Source organism: Echinococcus granulosus, assembly GCF_000524195.1.
Source record: "Echinococcus granulosus chromosome Unknown EG_S00130, whole genome shotgun sequence".
In the NCBI taxonomy this organism is placed as follows: Eukaryota; Metazoa; Platyhelminthes; class Cestoda; order Cyclophyllidea; family Taeniidae; genus Echinococcus; species Echinococcus granulosus.
Window position 1 is genome coordinate 51,275 of NW_020170510.1, and position 21,011 is coordinate 72,285.

Below are 21,011 nucleotides of genomic sequence, written 5' to 3' on the forward strand. Positions count from 1 at the left end.
GACGACACGCACCTCAACCAACCAGTGGCGGTAATGGAGAACGCAAAACTCTGGCCTCCTTGCAGACCATTACATCAACAGATCCCGTCACCGGAGAATCATCAATCGTTCCTTCAGTGCGCATTGCACATGCTCTACATCGTGAGTCGTCGATGTGACATCTCAATCCCATCCTCCTATTCCTTACTTGCCTTTCCCTTCATCGCACCACTATAAGTGGGTCTCTCTTCATTTGTCTTTCCACCAAATGCACTGCTATCTTGTCCACACATGATGGAACAGCTGTTCTTACCCACTCACACTACCTCTACTACAGCCTTGGGTATCGAATGGTCTATGCATTTGAGCAAATAGTCAGAGATGCCGTAGTTCTGACACCTCATCAACACTGGTGGTGTTTTTACTTGCACAATGAAGGTGCACCATTATTGCTGCCTCAAACCTCCCCTAACCACCTGTCTCGTGGTTGTTGATGGAGGAAATCGGAGTGGAAGTAGGTATTTCAGGAGATGACCTCCACCCAGACAGATTGGAATAGTAAAGAGAGAGGTGGCCATGGGGCAGAAGGGAGAGTGGGTGATGGGTGATGAGTGTAGACACGATGCGTTGGTGAGAGGCATTGTGTTCTGGCAGGTGGTTTTGGCGTCTCGATCAGAGATGGGCTACATGAAGGATGGTAGTGGTTTTTCCATTTTGAAGGGGGATAATTGAGAAAGAAATGTGATCGTGTCGAAGACGGATGCATCTCCCATTGGCCTTTTAATAGCTCTTGGTTTTGACTATGGTGCTTTTCTCAGAGGAGACAAGTCGGAGGAGAGAACTGAATGCGTTCCCTCGGATGAAGTTGCAGCAGGTGGGAAATCGCTTCAGTCACACATATTCTCACCTGTACCTCACCTTTTCAGTCTTTCACGCATCCACCTCCACAATGGTAACATTTAGCACTACACATACAACCTGTGATACTGGACGCTGGTCGGGCATCCCTTCTATGCTGTAACGATAAAACTACTTCTCCACTGTGTGCCTTATCAAGCTGACCAAACTAACCTCAAGGCTAGACTTGTGGGAGCATAGTGCGACGTGGCCGAGATCCTTTGTCCGACGTTACGCATAAAGCGACCGACCGCTTCGACTAAACGCCTCAAGGAAGACTCACATGCACACAGACGGGTCATTTGTTACGGATAACGAAATTTAAACAATCTTAGCAGGACGATCTCATAATAGAATGGGTAAGTATCTCCACAGTGTTTAATGGACAATAAATTCACAATGCGACTCCGTGGATCTGCTTAATGCTGTTTATTCCATTCACTGACACTTGATTAAGCCAAATATTCCTACTAGCTGCGATTCACACATGATTTTTTTCCAAGCCTAACCAATTATATCCTAGTAAATCCGTTCAGTCTGGCCTGTTAAGTGTACAGACACTTTACAAGAAGCAAGCATCGCTTTCCACACTTTTGAATTAGAGAAACCGTTTCTGTTTTTCTTAAATTTAACCAAATAAATGTGATGTGATAGCACCAAGGTTTTTGTATAAGATCGAAACACGAAAAAAGGCATAGGCGGAACAGGATATCAGTGGTGTGAGACTAATAAGTAGGAGAAATCTAACACCAGACAAGTTACAAAGCGTCATTTCATGCAGGTGTCAGAGAGTCAAAATTGGTCAAACGGCTACCCTTCAATAAGTCAGTTTGTTATGAACACAATGACAAGTCTTACGAAACGTCCCTGGTGAAAAGTAATAAGCGGAAAAAAGCATTCCACTAGGTTAAAATCCGATTAACACAATTTCTAGAAAAAAAGGTGTTTTTGACCGAACACCAAAAAGTGCATTCAGAGAAGGAACCCGATGTAAGTGAGGATGAACAACTACAGTCCAGTAGAAGAAAATTACAGATATTTTCAACGAATAAGCCGTCACGAAAGGTCAAAGCACAAAATGTTTACCGAAATCAGGTGCTTTGTTAATGAGACCAATGTTAACTGCTAGACTACCAGATAAGGCAACAGATTCCAAAAAACAAGATGCACCAAAGAGTTGGCATTACTTGTTTCGTTCAAAAACAAGTATCAAAATGGGACTAAAATGCCTTGAGATTAGAATTAAAATGTTTCTGGTAATACAAAGAGCAAAATGGTGATTCACAAAGCCGAATAAATACCAATAAAAAGGGAGATATTCCATATGGCCGACTGAAGGAGGCAATTGCATATATCTTAAAACAACACAACCAAAAGAGCATGAACACTCGCTCCTTATTTTCTTAATTATCTGCACTTCATCTTCAATTGCACCTACTGCCGATGTCACACCCGAAAATAGCATCGGCCGGCATTTAATTCATTCATACGTAAACGGTTTGCACAATGACCTAGCCAATCAGTCATGGCCTTCCAATGCAGTCACTTTCAGCCCTCCAACCATTTCTCTCTAGCTATGCTTGCAGGTGTAAGTCATCATCAAGCTCCTACCTTCCTTCTAATGTCTATCTCCACAATCCTGACCACCAACGGGACGCCCAACTCCCCATCCCCTGAAGTCTATCTCCTCTTGTTCCATGGCCCCAACAGAATGCACCTCCTCCACCACAGATATCTTCTGCAAAAATCATCGACAATAATGGTATGCATCGCCTTTATCCTTCTCTTCAGAGGTAGTTACCCACATGTTCACCCTCTCTCAGATCTAGTCTCCAGGATTGAATTAAAGAATTTTAAATCAACATAACGTACCTCACTATGTGGCTGACAGCCGGTGGTCGGGTAGTGATGAGCAAGGAGAAAGGTAGCAATTGCCCTTTTAGTTGGAATACCGGGATAAAACGCCATCAAGCCAAATGAATGTTACGCCAGTGACAACGTTAGGACCATCGACAGCAGAAACGACGACAGAGGTGAGGGAGGTTGAAATGTAGGCTCAATATCAGCCCCTGTCCCTTCCAAAATTTCATTATTGAATACATATATGCACTGTTGAGTAAACAATGTAATTGAAGGTTCCAGCATTTTATCGCTAGAAGTAAAAGTCAGTCAGCCAAATAGATGAATGAAAGAGTAGATATGTGGTGCCGTTATGCCCACTTCCACAACATGTAATTAGTGCATCCATCCTGAGTGGACAGATGGAGAGATACACAGATTGATAGATTTGATGATGATTGATTGATAGATAGCTGGATGGCCGGATAGATGGTCAGACAGGAGATGCAGTGCCTGCGCCTTCAGACTAAATCTAAATTAATACACATCTTCCCTCTTAGCCACTAATCCTGTAGCCCTCACCTCCCCAATACCTTTCAGTACGCTTGCATTTTACCCTTCAACTTTTCCTTTTATGGCAATGCTTTCCAGACCTGTATGGATTGCGTCACTTTGGCTCCTTTTTTCCTTCCACTATTGTAGTCACAGTGTCACAGTTCCCTTTCTGATTCATTTACCAACCCAATTAATGCGTGTGTTATGTCAATAAAGACTTCCCATGCTTCGAATGATGTTGTCACTAAGACACTGGAGATTGATCTGACCAACCAAAAATGGCACAGGAATGGCCTTTGAATGGCTATCAGTCCAAAACTCTTCTGGTTATTTCACACCATTGTAGTCATTAGACCGGTAGTCTTGATTTCCCCTTTTTTACAGCAAAAAAAATCTCACCGTAAGCGGAAAACTGGCATGTGATGGGATGCGACCGAAAAAGGGACAATTAACTCATCGAATAGACGGTAATCAAAGAGATTTGATACGATAAAGCAAGTATCCAAAGCATCTGCTACACCAAATAACTTCTGCAAATTTAGACAAAGAGAATGGCATTTCACACACAAGTCAAGCTATGCCCTCTAAGGAAGGGGTGTCAATGGACAAAAGGTGACATAAAAACGCCTCTTTTCTACGAAATCCCACTGGAATTCGTAACACATTTTTTTGTAATAATCGAGTATGAAAGGAATGAGCGGCAGTAGTGGCATTAAAAAGTTCAACTGCGACTTCTCATACTAAAAAAATTGGGAAAAGTAAAGCAAATTCGATACGACACACAGTTGAGGCGAATGTTGTAGTCAGAGAGGCGCATTTCTACTCACCCGCAATTTCCTTCTACATTTTCAAGGAAAACTACCTTTCAAGGCGATCGGATCTGATCTGTTAGCACCACATATGATTGCATTACATAAAGGATGTGTTGACCACAGTCTCAGCAACCCTGCCTCCTCTCCTACATTCTGTCTCCTTAATCCACCAGTGGATGGACTAATGGTTCTACGATCACATTACCTCTAGAAACCTGCCTCTCATTTCGCACGACTACAGCTTGTTCAAGAACACCATTTCAAGGCAGTCATCGAGTCAGAAATATTCATACTTGATTGCAAAACAAAGCATGGGCACTTTCTACCCCTACTTTTCCATCTTCCTACAATATACTTCTCTTCTCATTCACTAACCTCCGTATTGCTACCCACTTTTGTTTGCCTATTTGAAATTTAAAGACTAGAAATCATGCGAATTCTTTTATAAAACGTTAATGAAAACTTTGTAATCCATAAAAGTGGTGTACGTACCTTCCATAGAGGCGAAGTTTGTGCTCCAGAGGACAGACGATGAGAGCTTGCTCAAAGTGCCTGAAATAGAATGAAAACACAATCATAAGCTGAGCGAAAAGCTTCCTATTCCTTCTAAAGGCACAGAGTTACAAACATGTTGGGTTTAATTCGGAAAATGAGCCTTGTGAAACCACCCGATTCGGGTTAGAAGTACACAGATATCTTGCAAATTTCCATTTCCAAGTTTGTTGGTGTCAAATCCAGCAACGCCGACGGCAAAAGTGACTTTGTGATTTCAAGAAATCAAGCCCTTTCAATGAAACCTCACCATCACAATCACCGACATATGCACGTCAGTTACTTGCCCCCTCCCTGCGTTTCTATGTATGACATGGTCATCCGCAGAAGCCTTGCGAGATCGATTGAATCACAGGGAATTCTCCAAAGTTTTGGAATTCTAACCCTTCTCCTGATATCAAGAAACCCAACACTTTGTTCTGATTTTGTGATGATCACGAAAAGCCCATCACTCCATACTGCAGTCACTTTAACCGTTCCAAAACAGAAGTGCTTGAGTGACTGGCTAGCCAAGCGTTGAATTGCATGCTGGGGTAGTTAACTAACAGTTTCCGGTCTCAAAACACACTCCTACAAACAATTAAGCAGATCATTTACAAATTATCTGTCTGGGAGTAAAATCCCCCATTTTACGACGTCTTTCAAGCAATATTGAGATCCCTTTTGAAGTCTCTCTAAATATGCTCACTATATACTACAGGGCTGAAAAATTAAGCGATTCACTAATGATGGGGCCTTTCTAACTCCGAAGCGCTAATTGAGGTTCTGGCCTAAGCAAATACAAAAGGCATTGTTTCAATAAGCTTTTAAGGCCCACATTAAGGAAGGGAGGAAAGATGGTGGGTTAAGGGGTGAGCGATTAATTTTACTCCACAAAAAAAGCTCACTTTTTTTTCATTTTTTGTTGTCAGTGTTTTGTCTCAGACAAGAGGTGCCCACTCACTTACCAGCCCTGGCACCCAACCCTAACCTTTTCCATAATTTCTAACGTCGCATTTTCATTCTTCTTTTACCGTCCGAAAGCGATCAAATCAGAAGCATGTTTTCTGTCTTTTGCAAAAAAAGGAAATGATAAAAAACACAGCACGAGAAGAAAGAGGGCCATCACTTCAAAGCAGTCGTAACAGCAACTTTCGTTATGGTGATGATGAGTTTAGTGATAAGGCATGAAAGTAAATGCAACAGCCTTATTCATGCTTGCAGAAATTCCGATCGGAGCAAATCGTGTCCCACTTTTTGGGTACAAATTTTCGGTAATTGGGCATAAGCACGAACCGCCATTCCGTCCAAGTGGTACAAGTTATTTTTATTTCCAGAGAATGAAGACTCAAGCAAGGTAAAAAACAGCTCAGTGCATGGAAAGAGAGGAGGTAAAGCTACAAACGTGCCTCTGAACAAAAGTACCGATTAAGGGTAAAGTTTTCTCTTCATCCTTCCCTCCAATCCACCTCGATCTGCCACAAAAAGTGATTATCCGGTACTGTAAATTCCGAGTCTTCCAATGAAGTTATGGTAAGCTGTGCCAGTATGGGAGGTTTAAGAACGGTGTAGCGATGGGGTAAGGGGGTAATATGAATGGCCTTGAGACTCCGTATATGGGACGGAAGTACAAACCGCAGACTCACGAATCCGCGTACTTAAGTGGTTAGTTAAACAATTACCGAATCACGACACCACAGCTCACTCACAGAGATGCTAGGAAAAATCACTGCTCCCAGCCCGGAATCCGAGGCAAATGCATCTTAATTGAACCACTGCTAAACACGATACAATTAATAAATCAAAAGTACTTTAAACAACTCCGCCCTTCCGTAGACAAGATGAAGGAAAATTCCTCCTTACATTACTACTAAAGTGCCGAGAAGGGAGGAATTGTGCGGAAAGGGGGTAGTCCAATTCAAAAAAAGGAAAAGTGTGCTTGTGAAAAATGAATGTACGGCCAAGCCTTACGTACACAAAAGCGGAAAGTTGGGTGATAAACTGAGAAGATAGCACATAGCTCCTTTTAAAACAGGCTTTTAGGAATCCTCCACAAATTCCTGCATTAATGAACGCCAGGAATAATATAGGCAAATAGTAGCAAAAAGGGTAGTTTGATCGAAGCATGAACGACCAAAAACTACTTCTACGACATACAATTCGTTCAAATAGACTACACCTTTGAGAAATGCATATGAGATATGCACATCGGCACAAGTAAAGTCAAGAACCTACTCACCGTGAGGTATATTTAGCATACCAGCTTCACCTGCACCGTAAAGAAGCAGATGGGAACTCCAAAGATGAGGCTGGAAGTGCGATGGAATTTATGCGTCATGGCCGTTTTTGCTTAGATTGGTTTTACGTTTTATAGCACCGACACCTCCAAGTCAGTGATATGATATGACGATCAATTTAAGTCTGTCCTACTGCGCCTTGCAAATGTTAGTGCACATGTCCACACAGCCAGACACTGCTTATCACGGTAGCAGAAAACAGAGTATGGTAGTGACCAGTGTCTCCTAAACTAAGGCTTGAAACGCAAACTCACTTATGTCTACGCATGCTAGTGACTTTGGTGATGGAACACTTGGCCAGCGATCTGGCAATTTGACATTCCAATGGTCTCCACGTCTCAAAGACGGTGGAGAACACGTTTGTGTGACAGTGACAATCTCAGTTGTGGTGATCACCACACCGTCACTCCAACGGTAATCAGGAACCACGATCATTCAATCGCGGCATGCAATGCTTAATCCTGGGCACACAATCGACGCATGTCTTTCGTGAAATCATGTAGGAGGTGAGTCGGTTGGGGGCAACGCTGAGTGCAATCATTCATGCAAGTTTGTAGCTTAGTCATGTAGCAAGATAGCTTTTCGCTCTTGATCACTACTGATGGTGAGCTGAATCGGGCTGTTCTGGAATGATTCATCAGTACTAACAAATCTTTCTATGTGGAGGCAGCATTCCAGAGACGGGATAAACGTTGGACAGGAGCTATGTGGAAAAAATGAATGTAATTTCCACCCTTAGAATGTGTTCTTTTCCTTCCTTTTCTAAAATAGGCCTCGGTTTAACACAAATGGTTCGTCGTACACGCTCCCTACTATGTGGTTCGTGTCTCTAGACATCCAGTTCTTCAGGAGAAACTCGAAAGCCGTAGCCGTAGAGCTACCCAAAATGTCAAGTTTAATGAATATGAGGAATCCCGTGTATTCATTGATGTCTTTTTTTAGTAGAAATTGTAGCAAGTTGCGAGAAATTCAATGCAGATAGCAGACATGGGAATTACAGGCAATACCAAGCTTCTCTTCCGGTGAAATGAAAGAGGGTAACAAGCAGCTTCTATTTGAATAATTCGTTGCATTATTGCCTTCAATTTGACAACAGGAAGTGTAACCATAATGCTACTAACGTTTCACTGGTATAAAAGGGGTGTAACGGTATTTAAACGTAGAAGTTGGTGAAGTACATAACAATGGTATGGGGTGAAAAAAGTAACCCAAAGTACTGGTAGAGTAATTATGGCCAAAAGCTATCGGGAATGATGTTAAATATCCGGAAAAACGGATGTGCTTATGGTCAACAGCTTAAATAACGGTTAAATACTACCTAATCAGGTAAGAAAGTGCGATTATTGCAAATTTTAAAAAGGAATCCACAGACGATAAGAACATTCAGTCCAAGTATATTTCGGAAATGCAAAATACGCTCACAGAGATTTTGCATAGTTCGAATAGCTTTTCTCAAAAAAGACATCGCCCTTAACTTTATTTACCTTTCCAACGGCAATTCCATTTCCCTGTCGCTTGGTAAATAGTGAAACAAGTGTCGAAGGCAAGTTTCTAGGAGCTTCCGCTCACGCTCAGAAGTGGCTTAAGCATCGCCCTGATCTACCCTTTGCTGAATCCTTCATATTTTCTATAATGCCTTTACATACCATTCTTCAAGTTTTGTGATTTCTACAATTCACCTGTAGACGTGTGACATCTGACCATAATACCTAACTGAAAGCTGCTTTTAGTGTAAATTACGCCTAAGTTTCTCGCTACATCGCAAATGCCGCCAGTGCTTAATGGATGGGACGTCGTATGACGCTCCCAGATATGATCAACTATTACTCCCGCCGCCTTCACACTTTTTAGCAATTATTACAAAAGCGTGAAAAAAACCTACAATGTGCCCTGACAAATGATGAAAAAAGGTCATTAGCTCAAATTTTTACATAAAATAACACCTTAGCGTCTGCAACAAGTAGAGAACGATTAAAACGATTAGATTCAGACTTTGGATGCAATAAAAGTAGCCCTGCAACGTGACCCGCAATATTCCCATTTGTTTGGGGACATGAAGTAGGCATAGTACCTGTGCAAAAAGTGAGATGGGCGAGTAAATAAACGTATGGTTCATCAAATCGTGATTGGCTTCCGAAACGACCCCTGCCTCACTTTTATATGTTGCCATCAGCGAAATTCTCATCCACTGCCAGACGCCAGATGATTATCTTGAAGAGCGGTGATTTCATTACATATATAAGATGCCATCGTCATTATTTGCCCAACAAAGGTATTGTTTGCATGGGGACGAAAGCAAACGGTGAGACGCAAATGGAAGCGAAAGCAAACGCATGTGTTCACGAAATTCGCACCACCCCGGGACTGCGACAATGAAAGCGCCAATGCCGCTCTGCCGCTTTTTAATTGCGCTGGTACGTGACTTGTTCAGCCAAAGTACATGATTAGAGTCGGCAGACAAACAGACAGACAGACGGACGTGGATGGCCGAGGCGAGTGATCTGGAGCATGTGGAGCGTGTCTTTCATTCCCCCCCCCCCTTCTAATCAATACGAGCGGAAAATCATTTTGGAGAGATATCATTGCTTTTTTAATGAAATAGGGAAGAGACAACGTCTACTTCCCAAGCATTTATGATTCGCCGCTCGAGAGGAGCAAAGCGTGTTGTTGCACAAAAACGGTCAAAAAATGTTTGCATTGGTTTGAAATCCGACAACAAACTTCGCTAGCAGGAGAGAAGACAAAATAGTTGTTTTGAGAGAACGCTGAATTCAGTTTACGAGTCGAAGCTTCCGTGTCACTACTTACGCAGATATCACATCTCGATAAACAGATGTCCAGAATTAGGTCACAGTTATTGTAAATATGGTTTGTCCTGTCTTTCGCGTAGATAGATTATCACAAAAAACTCCACCTTAAAGATGAATGGAGCATGATTATTTCAAGTATTTATCCATCAACGACATTAACTTCATTGTAAACCATAAATTTTCATTCACCTGCATTCATTGGGGATAGGCTTGAAGGAACACACTTTACTAACCTGGCGCGACGTGTGAGGCATAATTTTATGAGGGGGGGGTGGTGCTGAACCGATACCTTCGACTTTACAAAGGGAGAGAGAAAAGTACATTCTAAGGGGTGAGAATTGCATTTATTTTTCCTATGTAGCTCCCACATAACGATTAACTCGTCTCTGGAATGCTGCCTCAACACAGAAAGATTTGTCAGTATCGATGAATCATTGCAGAACAGCCCGATTCAATTCAGCAGCCGTGGTGATTAAGAGCGAAAAGCTGTCTTAATGCATAACGTGGGCTTGTTTCGAAATCCCAAACCTGCATGAACGATTGCGCTCAGCGTCGTCACCAACCGACTCACCTCTTACATGATTTCACGGCGGAAATGCGTCAATCGTGTGCCCAGGATTGGGCGTTGCATGCCCTGATTGAATGATCGTGATGCCGAATCACTGTTGCAGTATCGCTGGCGTACAGAAGTGCAGCTGACCGTCTTTGAGACATGGAGATCATTGAAATGCAAAATTTTCAGGCGGCTAGCCAAGCATTCCATCATTACGGTCACTAGCATGTGTAGACATCCACCAGTTTGCGTTCCACGCCTTGGTTCAGAAGACACACTGATCACCACAAGACGCTGTTGTCTGCTACCTTGATAAGCAATGTTTGGGTGTCTGGACGTGCCGAGAACAAAGTTCCAGACAATAGGAACAGAAGTGAGGGCACAAGCTAGTTAGCGGACAGATGTTTAAAATTTTCACGTAAATAAAAACACACCTCATAATCTACTCAATTACACCCCCATAACGTGGCTCAAGGAAGGTATTGCCACGGTGGATAAATAAACTAGGAGACCAAGCTTTGCCATACAACAAAACCATGACATGATTTGCCGTTCTGACCACAAATTTTTCCTTAACAAATTATCTGCGAAAAAACAACATTAAGCCAAATGACTGCATTTATTTTGAAAAGAGGGCATCAACCAAGATCCTATAGAGGCGGAAAGGGAATGCCTTACTTTGCACGTGATGAGATGATCCTGTCACCACTGGGGTTGCAGTTTTCTCACACTAAAACGACAAGTCTTCCGCTTGGGACACTAATACTACTTCCGGTTGTCACCTTCTCCCAGATGACACAGGTGGAAAAAAAGGGGGCGTGAAATGAGCAGCGCCGCATCATAGCAGCTTTCGCTTGCATGGCAAAAGAAACATTCAACTAGTAGATTTGACTTCCGGAAGATGAAAAAGTCACGCTTGCAATCCAAATATCCACCTATCTCCAATTTCCTTCACACTAAAATGCGACATTGTGATATGGAGAAGAGATAACGTGGGGTGAGATTTGCACTTGACCACAGTGCTCACATTGTTTTTGCGCTGGCAATTTCAAAACCCCTTATGAATATTTTCCCACCTTTGCAGGGGATTTCCCCATCATTGTTAACGCCCTTTGCATTAATAGGAATTGGGAAAAGTTTTTTAAAGCGTACAAAAGCAGCTCTGTAGACATATTGTTACTTATTTTGGTAGAAGGTAAGTAATGGGTTTCAGAAATTTTCAACTAGAGTGGATGGAGAACGAAATATTCTCCCCATTTTCTTTTATCAAGTCTGTTTTCGGCCTCCAAATTGGTAAGCTATAAATCTGGCTCTTATGTGGGATTTGTGGAAAAGTCGTCCATTAAGACATAGTTAACAATATCTTCAATGTCAATGCCATTACCACTTGTGAAATCTAAATTAAGATTCAAGAAAAAAAATAACATAAGAGCAACTTATTTGTAATCACATAAATTACAAGTCTTTTTGGAATAAAATGCATGCATCACCATCATCACTACCTGCACTCGAATCTCTGGCAATGTTGCCATTACTGGCCAAAAAATAGTGGAGATGGAATAAGGTATCCTCTCGATTCCACCACCATTAGCATCTCAGCTACGACCCTACTCAAACGGTATCGTAAATGGACTGATTGAATGACTGGCCTACGCCAACTCCAGCGCGGTTGGGCAAATTAGTTCACGACGTATTCTGATCACTGGAATTTCGGCAAACTTAAAGAAGTCAAATTCAGAAATTGGAATTCTACTATTTACTAACTGCGAAAAAGGATTTGGGCTAAATGGCACAGCACATCTTTCAGCGTTTGTAGCAGTGAAGAGTATGCATAACACTGGAGAAAGACTATTTTGTTTGACAAACTTCGATTTGAGCAAGTAAAAGGTGGGGGCCAGAGAAATGTCCCACCTCCACGGAATGGTTCACGGGCACCTGTGATGGCCTGATATGGGAGTTGATAGCTAAGAATTTATCAAAAATTGCTTAAAATTCAAATGTGTTAATCAAAATTTGTGTCCCTATGAAAATTTCGGCCAAGAAAAAGAGGCAAGACGGTAATGCAATAAATCACAGGGAATGCATGAAGGTAAGAACGGCAGCAATACTTATCCACCCTCTTCCCCATATCACAAATGTCAAAAAGGATTAGTTGCAACAGATAATAGGGATATTAACATTGGTCATTACCAACCCAATCAACTAGTGGTTAAACAGAAAAAATCCACATGAAGTACCTATTTTAGTGAACAAACTTAGAAAAAAAACGCTGATAGAGCTTTGCAAATAAGCAAAGGGGCGATTAACTCATTGTTTGTCGCTAGTGCTAACAGTAACATGGGGGTAATGAGACAACGATGGTGCAGCTATTAACACTTCAACTGCCAGAGTCAAAGTCAAATTCCCTTCATTGTTCCAAAGTAACACCAACACTTGCACTACCGAAGTAGGCGATTTTCGTAACTAAAGAAAAAGTGTTCTTGCCCTCCGAAATGATAAACATGGTACATTCAAGTCACAGACGTGTAACACTTGGGCCCAGGTGGCAAAATTATGCGTCACATATGTGTGACACTGGTAGCGAACGTGTTATTAAGGGACCCTGAAGGGAATAGAAACCAGCAACGATAAAATAAAATTTCATTGATTTATTTTTTGCTAATGATGGCTAAATCCGTCTGCATTGCTATCTCTATTCCGCTTAATTGAAACAAAGATCTCATGTTACAGTAAAATTTGGAGTTCCAAACCCATTTCCATATTTACAAAAAATCCCAAAACGAAAGCTCCGAGGGGGTATATTTGACACAAAATACCGAGGGAACCAAGACAGGAGGAATGTAGCAGAAAAAATGCTACATAAACAGGCTGTATAAGAAGGGAAAGGGAGTGGAATAGCGCAGAGAAATATTAACTGCAAGCCTGTTCTGCTGTAGTGAGCAGAGAAAAATTGTTTAAATTTTGCCCAAGTCCCATGAACAGAAGCAAAATGCAATTTATTACTATGAAATATCAAAACGAAATGCCTATGCATTTTGCCTCTCCCAGTGAACACAAAGCAAAATTTAACCCAAATAAATGGCATAAAAGTAGCCACTAAGTGGAGAATAAGGGATCCCGAGCCAGATGGGAATTCTAGAATTCGGCAATTATTTAAGCTTCCTTACTAAAAGACTCATACTTTAAGATTGAACATTCAATCGTCAGCCCTCCTCCTTAGCCAATTCGCTTGGAGGTCGTGAGAAACGAGCCGACAAAATGCACCATGATGAATGCAATCAAGAGCCTTCCTGCCGCAGTGAAAATTCCTCTTGGCTAACGCAGCGGCGTGTAACAGACGAAAATGGCAAAGAAATTGCCCAAAACAAGACACTTTTCAATGTCTAGCCTCGGACGCATGCATTCTGCTGTAATGTGGTAATCTTCGCATAACACGGCGGTGGCTTCCACGCTGCGATAGAGTCTGTGCAGATTACATTTATTGTTAAAGTAACTTTCTCTGTCTCCAATGACCCAGTCTTTTTCATGTCACCAGTGAAGTTAAATTTCTATACTAACCACAAATCTATCTCCATACCCATGCACTCTATACCTTTACCAGGAGCTAAATTAGTCGTTGTGAGGTGAAATACACCTTAAATATTAGACCTTGCTTTGATACTTGGAGTGTTTATTACCACGGAAGGAGCATAATAGAAGATACAGTGAGCTGCCTAAATCGCGGTGACCGATAAAGCCTTGTCAACCTCTGCCAAATAGCTTAAACTCATGATCAGTAATGCCGCAGGATCTTGCCTCAGCGAATACAACCTGTTGACACACGAAAAAAAAAAACTTAGAATGTTGACAGACAAATTGTGGATTACGAAAATTTATCAGTAACTAAGACCTACATTCAGATGGTTGAAGTGAAAAAATTGGATTCAGGAGGTAGTTTGAAGAGGCTGCCTTATGATGTGTATCTCAAAAAGTGGGTTTTACAAAGAGGAACTGATCCACGAAGCGCACTCGTTGTAGGACACCATTACAAATGATTCTTTCCAAGCAAAAAGGTCCAGCTAAATCCACTGGAATTGGCGAAAGCTGCAATTATCGTATGCTTTTCACTCCTGACCAAAACTTAGCATCACATCACTTGATCGACGCGAAAAGGGAATCACTAATAGCGAAGCCCAAAACATGACAATGTTTATAAAGTGGGATATTTGTTTTGCATGTTGCTAAGTTGAGCTTCTCAGCCTTCTGCAAATATGTCCCCCGCGAAGGGAGCACGAGGTTCTGCATGCGTCTCTCAACCGTTCGGTACGCTTACACAATGAATTCATTAGCCAAGCCTTATGTCTTTTAATGCCTTCAATAGCATTCGCAAAATATCAAATAAAATTTTAGGAAAACGTGATGACTGCGGATCAATCTTGGAGATGCAGAAGCGCTCCATCGGCAAATCATAGTACCTCCAACTCACAACCGAAATAATAGCTCATTATTCATAAACCGTCTGGCAAAGGAATTGGAGACAAGGAGGGGAGCTGTGTGGTGTCTCACCCATCACCGTAGTTCAAAAAACATGCGCGGCTCTTTTGATGCCAATTTGCAGACTACTCGCTCACCCAGTCTCCAGAACTACACCGCCTTCTACACCAGTAAAAGTGTCTTAACAATTTTCCACTAAGACCAGTCTCGAGTGTCGCAAAACTGCCCACTCACTCACCCGTGCAGTCAGCCACACACACCACAACAAAAAAACACTTAATGCGGATTTTTAATGTAAAGAGGCATTAAAAATCACCAATGGCTTTGGCCTTGCATGTGTATGCGATTGGGGGAAAAGAGGAAAAACGTAGCCTTCATTTAGTGCTCTGGGTTCAGCCCTCATTCCCCTTCACTTCATTTCTTCCTGTCTTCTTCCCTACCTTAATTGATTATTAATGCCTTCTCCCAGAGGAGAAAGTCAGATAAACAAGGCTAGGTCAAACAGAAGTTTGGGGGCTGAAGCAATGAATACCACACCACACATTGGCATTTTTGAGTTAGTTGTTTTGTTATCATATCTTGAATGTTCGACTTGAAAGAAGGCCTTTCTTCAAGGTTTTGACAGGCAATAAAACCCACGTTATTTCCGTTTACACGTGTCCTCACTGGCTAATGTATGGATGTTTCAAAAGACCATTTCAGTTTGTTAGTATTCTGAGAATACTATTTTTTATTAAAAGACGCTTCGAAAAATCAAAATACTTTTTGGCTTCAAGTCCAGGTTCTGCTCAAACAGCGGGACTACACGTTGGGTGATTTTGACTGTGGAAACAAACCACCCGAGGGATCTAAGACCCGTGTGACTAGCGATAGGCTGAGACACCACTTCCCCCACAATAAAAGAGCTAGCAGCAAGGTTTGGCACAAACAATACTCCATCGCCATCCAACTGTTTATGATGAGTCTGTGATGCAAGAAAAGGATTAAATAGACCAATTTTACGAAAATCAGGCAAACTTTTTGAAATTACACAGTTTCGCAGGAGAGAAAAAGGGCTAGACACAACGTGCCGCTATATTATGATGAATGGATTCTTCCGGGCGATCGTTTGGATAAAGGTAAGGTACCAACGTGCACTTGAATACAAGATAGTAGTAAAAAGGTGATGCTATGTTGAAATCATCTGTTAAAGCCTAATGAAACTAGGGGACCTATAACACCGGTGAATTTCCACTGCAGTAAATCGAACCTACAGTCAGCTAATCACAGTACAAAGTAGCTAGAAGACTCCTAGTCTGATATCTACCATGTTTATTACCAAATTTTGCTTTGAATGAAACACTAAAAATACTCATAGGCTTTAAGAAACGCCCCATCTGTCTTCATCGTTAAGGTGACACAACACTACCACCGATGACAGTTTTGGTTAATGATGCACTGCCTTCCAGTTGACATGCAACTAAATCTAGGTTCAATGCTGGAGCTTGTCCATTTATTCACCCCCCCCCCCCATAGTACCAAAAATGGGATATACATCTTTTCATAGTCAAGTTACAAAACGATGAATCCGATCAAACATTTATCGGGCGGCGTGAAATGAAGTTCATAGCAAAGGCATGAAGTAAACAATACCAAAGTGTAAGAATTTGGGATAATCTTCCCACTTCGTGTCAAGCAGCTTCGAGAAAATGAATTTTAGTGTCATTGACTAACATCATGCAAAAAATAAGAAGTGAAAATTGCGGAAGCCGTAAAGGAGAAGCTTACTTCAAAAGAATCCCCCAAGTAATGACGCAATCTGAGAAATCTGATGAGAAATCAAAAGGATTATATACCACAATGACGCTCCATTCTACTGGTAGGAGAGAGTAATACACCCAAAAAGTCCGGACACCCATGTTTGCCTGTCAACGGTGCTGAACCTACTACCAAGACTCAAGTAAATGCGTCCAAGAAGGAAGGGGAAGATAAGAGTGGACACTAATTGAAAGTAGTCACTCAAATAGCGTTTTTTCTGCCATATCCTAAACTCCTGCTTATTTTCTAGCTAAATCAGTCTTTTTCAAAAGGAAGGGGGGGGGGAATAAGTTAGCCGCGCTCACGGAAGCCCGGAATTCGAAAGTGGGTAGGCGTAGAGACTGTGCTAGATATTGACAATTCCGCCTCTCCTCAATGAGCTAACTCAACCGTAAACATAGGCACTTACTCCGAAATCGTGCTCTAGGATTATGACAGCAGGTAATTGAATAACAAGTTGATTAAAAACTAATAAATTTCTGCAGGAAAATAGCAGCCATCACTTTGATTAAAGTCGCGAAAAAGACTCGAACGCGGGTTCGTACAACGAAGTTTAGCTTTCTTATAATGACCTGAGAATCCTCAACCGTCAAAGCCTACTCATATGGCATCAATCGAGTTGAAAGAACAATCAAGAAAAAGAACCAGGAGTAAGGAGATGAGTCTTTAACACTGTACTATCTACAGCATTCGGTCAGCCGAAAAGAAGCAGGTGGTAAAATGGAGTCAATCATTCATAATCTTTTTTACTCGTATTCTAGTTCCTAGAAATCACCTACCTGCTTACTACTAAGACAGCAAAAAGACGCGTACACCAGCTTCAATAATTCATTCCTGACAGTTCGCGGTCATGGTATCAGTGCCATTAGGAAGAGCAGTGCCAATGAAATCCGCCAAAGTAGCACCGCCACATCTCATGGTAATGCTATGCCAGTAAAAACACCGCGGCAATCTCAAGAAGCCATTTCAGTACCTACACAGCATGAAATTGAAAGAGGTAGATTTTGCGGAGCCAACGCCACGACACCGCATGATTACAATGGCCTCAGCTAACTGACAGGAGGTGGAGAGGACTTTCCTTAAAGTAAAGAGGTGCTGTAATAATATCCAACAATTTTTTTCCCCATTACTCCTCCCTCCCCTCCCCAGGCAGAAACAACAGTGGAGGAATGATGAGCAGCCGTAGACGACACAACAACCAAAAAGAAATGAAATTGCAAAAAAATGGAGAGTACGGAAACACCAAAATAGCAAAAAACATGCGTGACAAAATTAATTACTAGTCTGTGAGAACGTGAATTAAACAAAGGTTCAATGATTATAAAGCAACTGGAGAAGTGGGTACCCTACTAGGGAATGATGCAATTTAAATCGGTCAAAATCTTAATAAATCGGTTTTAAATAAATGCTTAAACCTAGAAAGGCATCCTAATACCTAAGGTAACAGATATAAGGCTCCTTCTAACCCTGATTATGTCTTCAGATCGCCATAATCTTGTTGACGACTGCGTCAACAAAAGTAACTCAATTCCTTCCTCAGCTGCAGAGTGGTGAATCGGTAAACGTAAAAAGGCCTAAATAATCTGAGACTTCCAATAACCACAGTTTAAAAACACGGTCCGTTGACTCCGGTTAAATAAAAACCCTGGCCATAAATCAGCTCTGAAAAGTCATGCCTTTTAACCTTCTCAGCCTTAGAACGGTGACGCGAGTTCGCTGAGAGAGGTAGTAGAACAATAAGATAGCCTCGGCACCAGCTAACTTCCTACAAAGCAGCTACTGATATTTGGAACCACATCAAATTTCTATTCACTACACCTAATATGAAGGCAAGATCGAGGGCAGACAAATTTGTTTCTGACAACGTAAGCGGTAAAATTCGCAGAACTGGTTTCTATCCCTCGTAGAAGAGAACTGCCAATTGCCCAAGTAGGTGATCAGACAGGCGTGAAAATGGTGGATCGCTTAAGACTAGAAAATAAGGAGTTTTTTGTTAATTAATGCGCACGCTCTCCAGGGACTCCATCCACCCCTCTCCCATCCTGCATTCAATGCCACTCTTCCCATTTACTTGGACAACTCGACTGTGAAGGTCACAGATTTTCAAGAATTGCACGCCTTCAAGTGAGAAAGGAAGAGGAATAGGGTGAGATGCGGTTTATTGCAGTTTTCCCCAAACAATACTTCATTTCGATACAAGTAGTATCTTTAAACCTGCCCCCTCATCCAATATCAAGGAGATGGCCAGATGAAGGGGAAATCATGGAAAAAAACCGGGTACGCCCAGGAGTTCACCTATCAAGGGCCAAAGCAGTGAAGTTGTGCTGCTCACTATTGCGCGGCTGTCAGATTTGTGTCAGTGGCAATAAATCTTACTTAGCCACGGTTTTCTCAAATGACAGAGTTTAGGGTACTAATGAACAGAACGATAGATATCCCCTTCGCCTCCTTCGCCAATTAATATTCGCAGGAGCGGCAACCATGAAGTCACGAACCGACTGCTCAGGTAAGGTTTCGATACGGTCGATTAGCTAGGAGTACATTTAGTTTCCATTGGTTAAATGGGATGATTTTTGAGGGAATCTAACCACACCATATTGCTACAACGTCTCCCAAATTGTCGACTCATTTTTCTTGGAAAAAAAATCAACCTAGAAACACTCGAAAGACACGAGTATCACAGATCCCGGTTAAGACCACCAAAGCCACTGTAGGGGGACAGGCGATTCACACTCCAATTGGGGTGGAAGGAGTGCGGTTATATTGCTTTCTTCAAACAGTCATAAAAGGCGGTTTATTTGAAACGCTTGTGTACAAAATGTCGGTCACTTTTAATCGACACCTAACAGCATCTGCCCTGGATGTTGATAACTTCCACTTGTGTGACTGCTCTTTGATTCGAGCACGGCTGAGCAGATAACTGTGGATTCACAAAATCATCAAGACGAATTACTAAGGCGTTTACTCTCACTGTAAATAAAGCCCCCATTTGCATGTTTCGTGGTTCAGAAACCCAACAAACACGGTTTCACAAGTCCTTATCTCATGACCAATAGCAATGTGAGGGTTTTTTTCATGTTACTTTCCCTGCATCTTCCGGTTGCTGCATTTGAGTCTGTTGGGGCATTAAAATTTGGTGTCCTTAATGTATTTCATAATAAGTGACCACATAAGGCGTAATGTATATTTTCACCTACAATAAAAGCGGTTCACCCTTCTCGTCTGAGTCGTTAACTACATTGATTCTGAGAAAATTTCGTTCGCAAACGTATTCTAGGCATCCTGACTTTAAATCGGAAAAGAGTTGTGAATATGTCTCCGTCTCCAGTGTCAAACAAGGCATGCATAAATTACGGCTCAGCTTCTCAACAGCAAATCCGCATCCAGGCATTGGGGGAGGCCTCAAGAATCTTAAAAATGTATGATCGAGGAGTCTCATGACTACATTACTCCTAACGCTTAGCACCCTGGCAACTATGGTTGGGACGTCATTGAGAGGGAATTATCAACAATGAATCGAAACCATTTGAGAAACGCATATGGTTAGTTTTATAAGCACCAAAATCTTGCTCTTGTAATACTTGCGCTTCTAAAAGGCAAAATTATTCCCCCAAATAGCCAACGTCCCCTTCGGGAGTTTGAGTCCTCGAAAAGACGTGAAAATTATTAAGGAGGAAGCTGCGGGAAGGCAGGGAGGAGGAAAAAGAGGTGAGATCAACAACGTACTTTGTCTTCTGACCCTTCGCCTAGGCAAGGAATGCTTAAAATTAGCGCAAGTGACAAAAAGTCCACCCTGTTTTTTCTCTCCGATCAGGAGTAACAACTTATACTCTATTTATGGGAACCTAGGTCATAAAACGCATTATTTTAGTAAACAGCTGAAATTACTACAAAGCCTGCACCAGGAGAGAGCAAGTGAGCAGGAATTGGTGTGTGCGCGTCATGGTTTGTTCCCTCCAAGCGAGACAGTCAACCCAGTGAGTCTAATGAAAATCACTTTCGTGACAAATCACAGGGGATATAGAAAGGGAGCAAACATGGAGTGAGCGGACATTTTGGTCGTCTCTAACAGTCTCCAAATTGACCCGATTCAAATGGAAAATGGACTAGATGATTTGAAAATTATTCCCGGGAGAAATTAGTCCCCTCTCTTTTGCGAAACAGATGGTTTGTGTGTTCTAACTGGTCCAAAATGCCAAGTCAGGCTAGAGGGTATACAAAAGAGACGAGAAGGGGAAAGGTAAAGATAATTCCTTCCGACCTGAATAACAAAAGACCAAGGCACAAACAGAAAACAAGGGCAGTGTTTCTTCATTTACAAACAGTACTTATGGCTCCCAACCGACAATGGGTAAAGAGATCATGGTATTTACTACAGATTTAGCAGTGGTTGCGATTACAATACATTACATTTCCTTGATTGGAAAGTAAAGTTGACGACAAAGGAAGAAAAAATCATTAATGCTCC

The 21,011-nt window shown here is 41.8% G+C and overlaps 1 protein-coding gene across 1 annotated transcript; it reads left to right on the plus strand. All coding sequences in view use genetic code 11, as the record gives it.

Annotated features, from left to right (window-relative positions):
- Window positions 1-14,523: 14,523 nt before the first annotated feature.
- Window positions 14,524-14,724, plus strand: EGR_09058 (hypothetical protein; the record flags this gene model as incomplete). Its single annotated transcript, XM_024498307.1, has 2 exons — window positions 14,524-14,575; window positions 14,663-14,724. The coding sequence occupies 2 exons, from the start codon at window positions 14,524-14,526 to the stop codon at window positions 14,722-14,724; spliced, it is 114 nt and encodes a 37-aa protein (XP_024347264.1).
- Window positions 14,725-21,011: the final 6,287 nt, after the last annotated feature.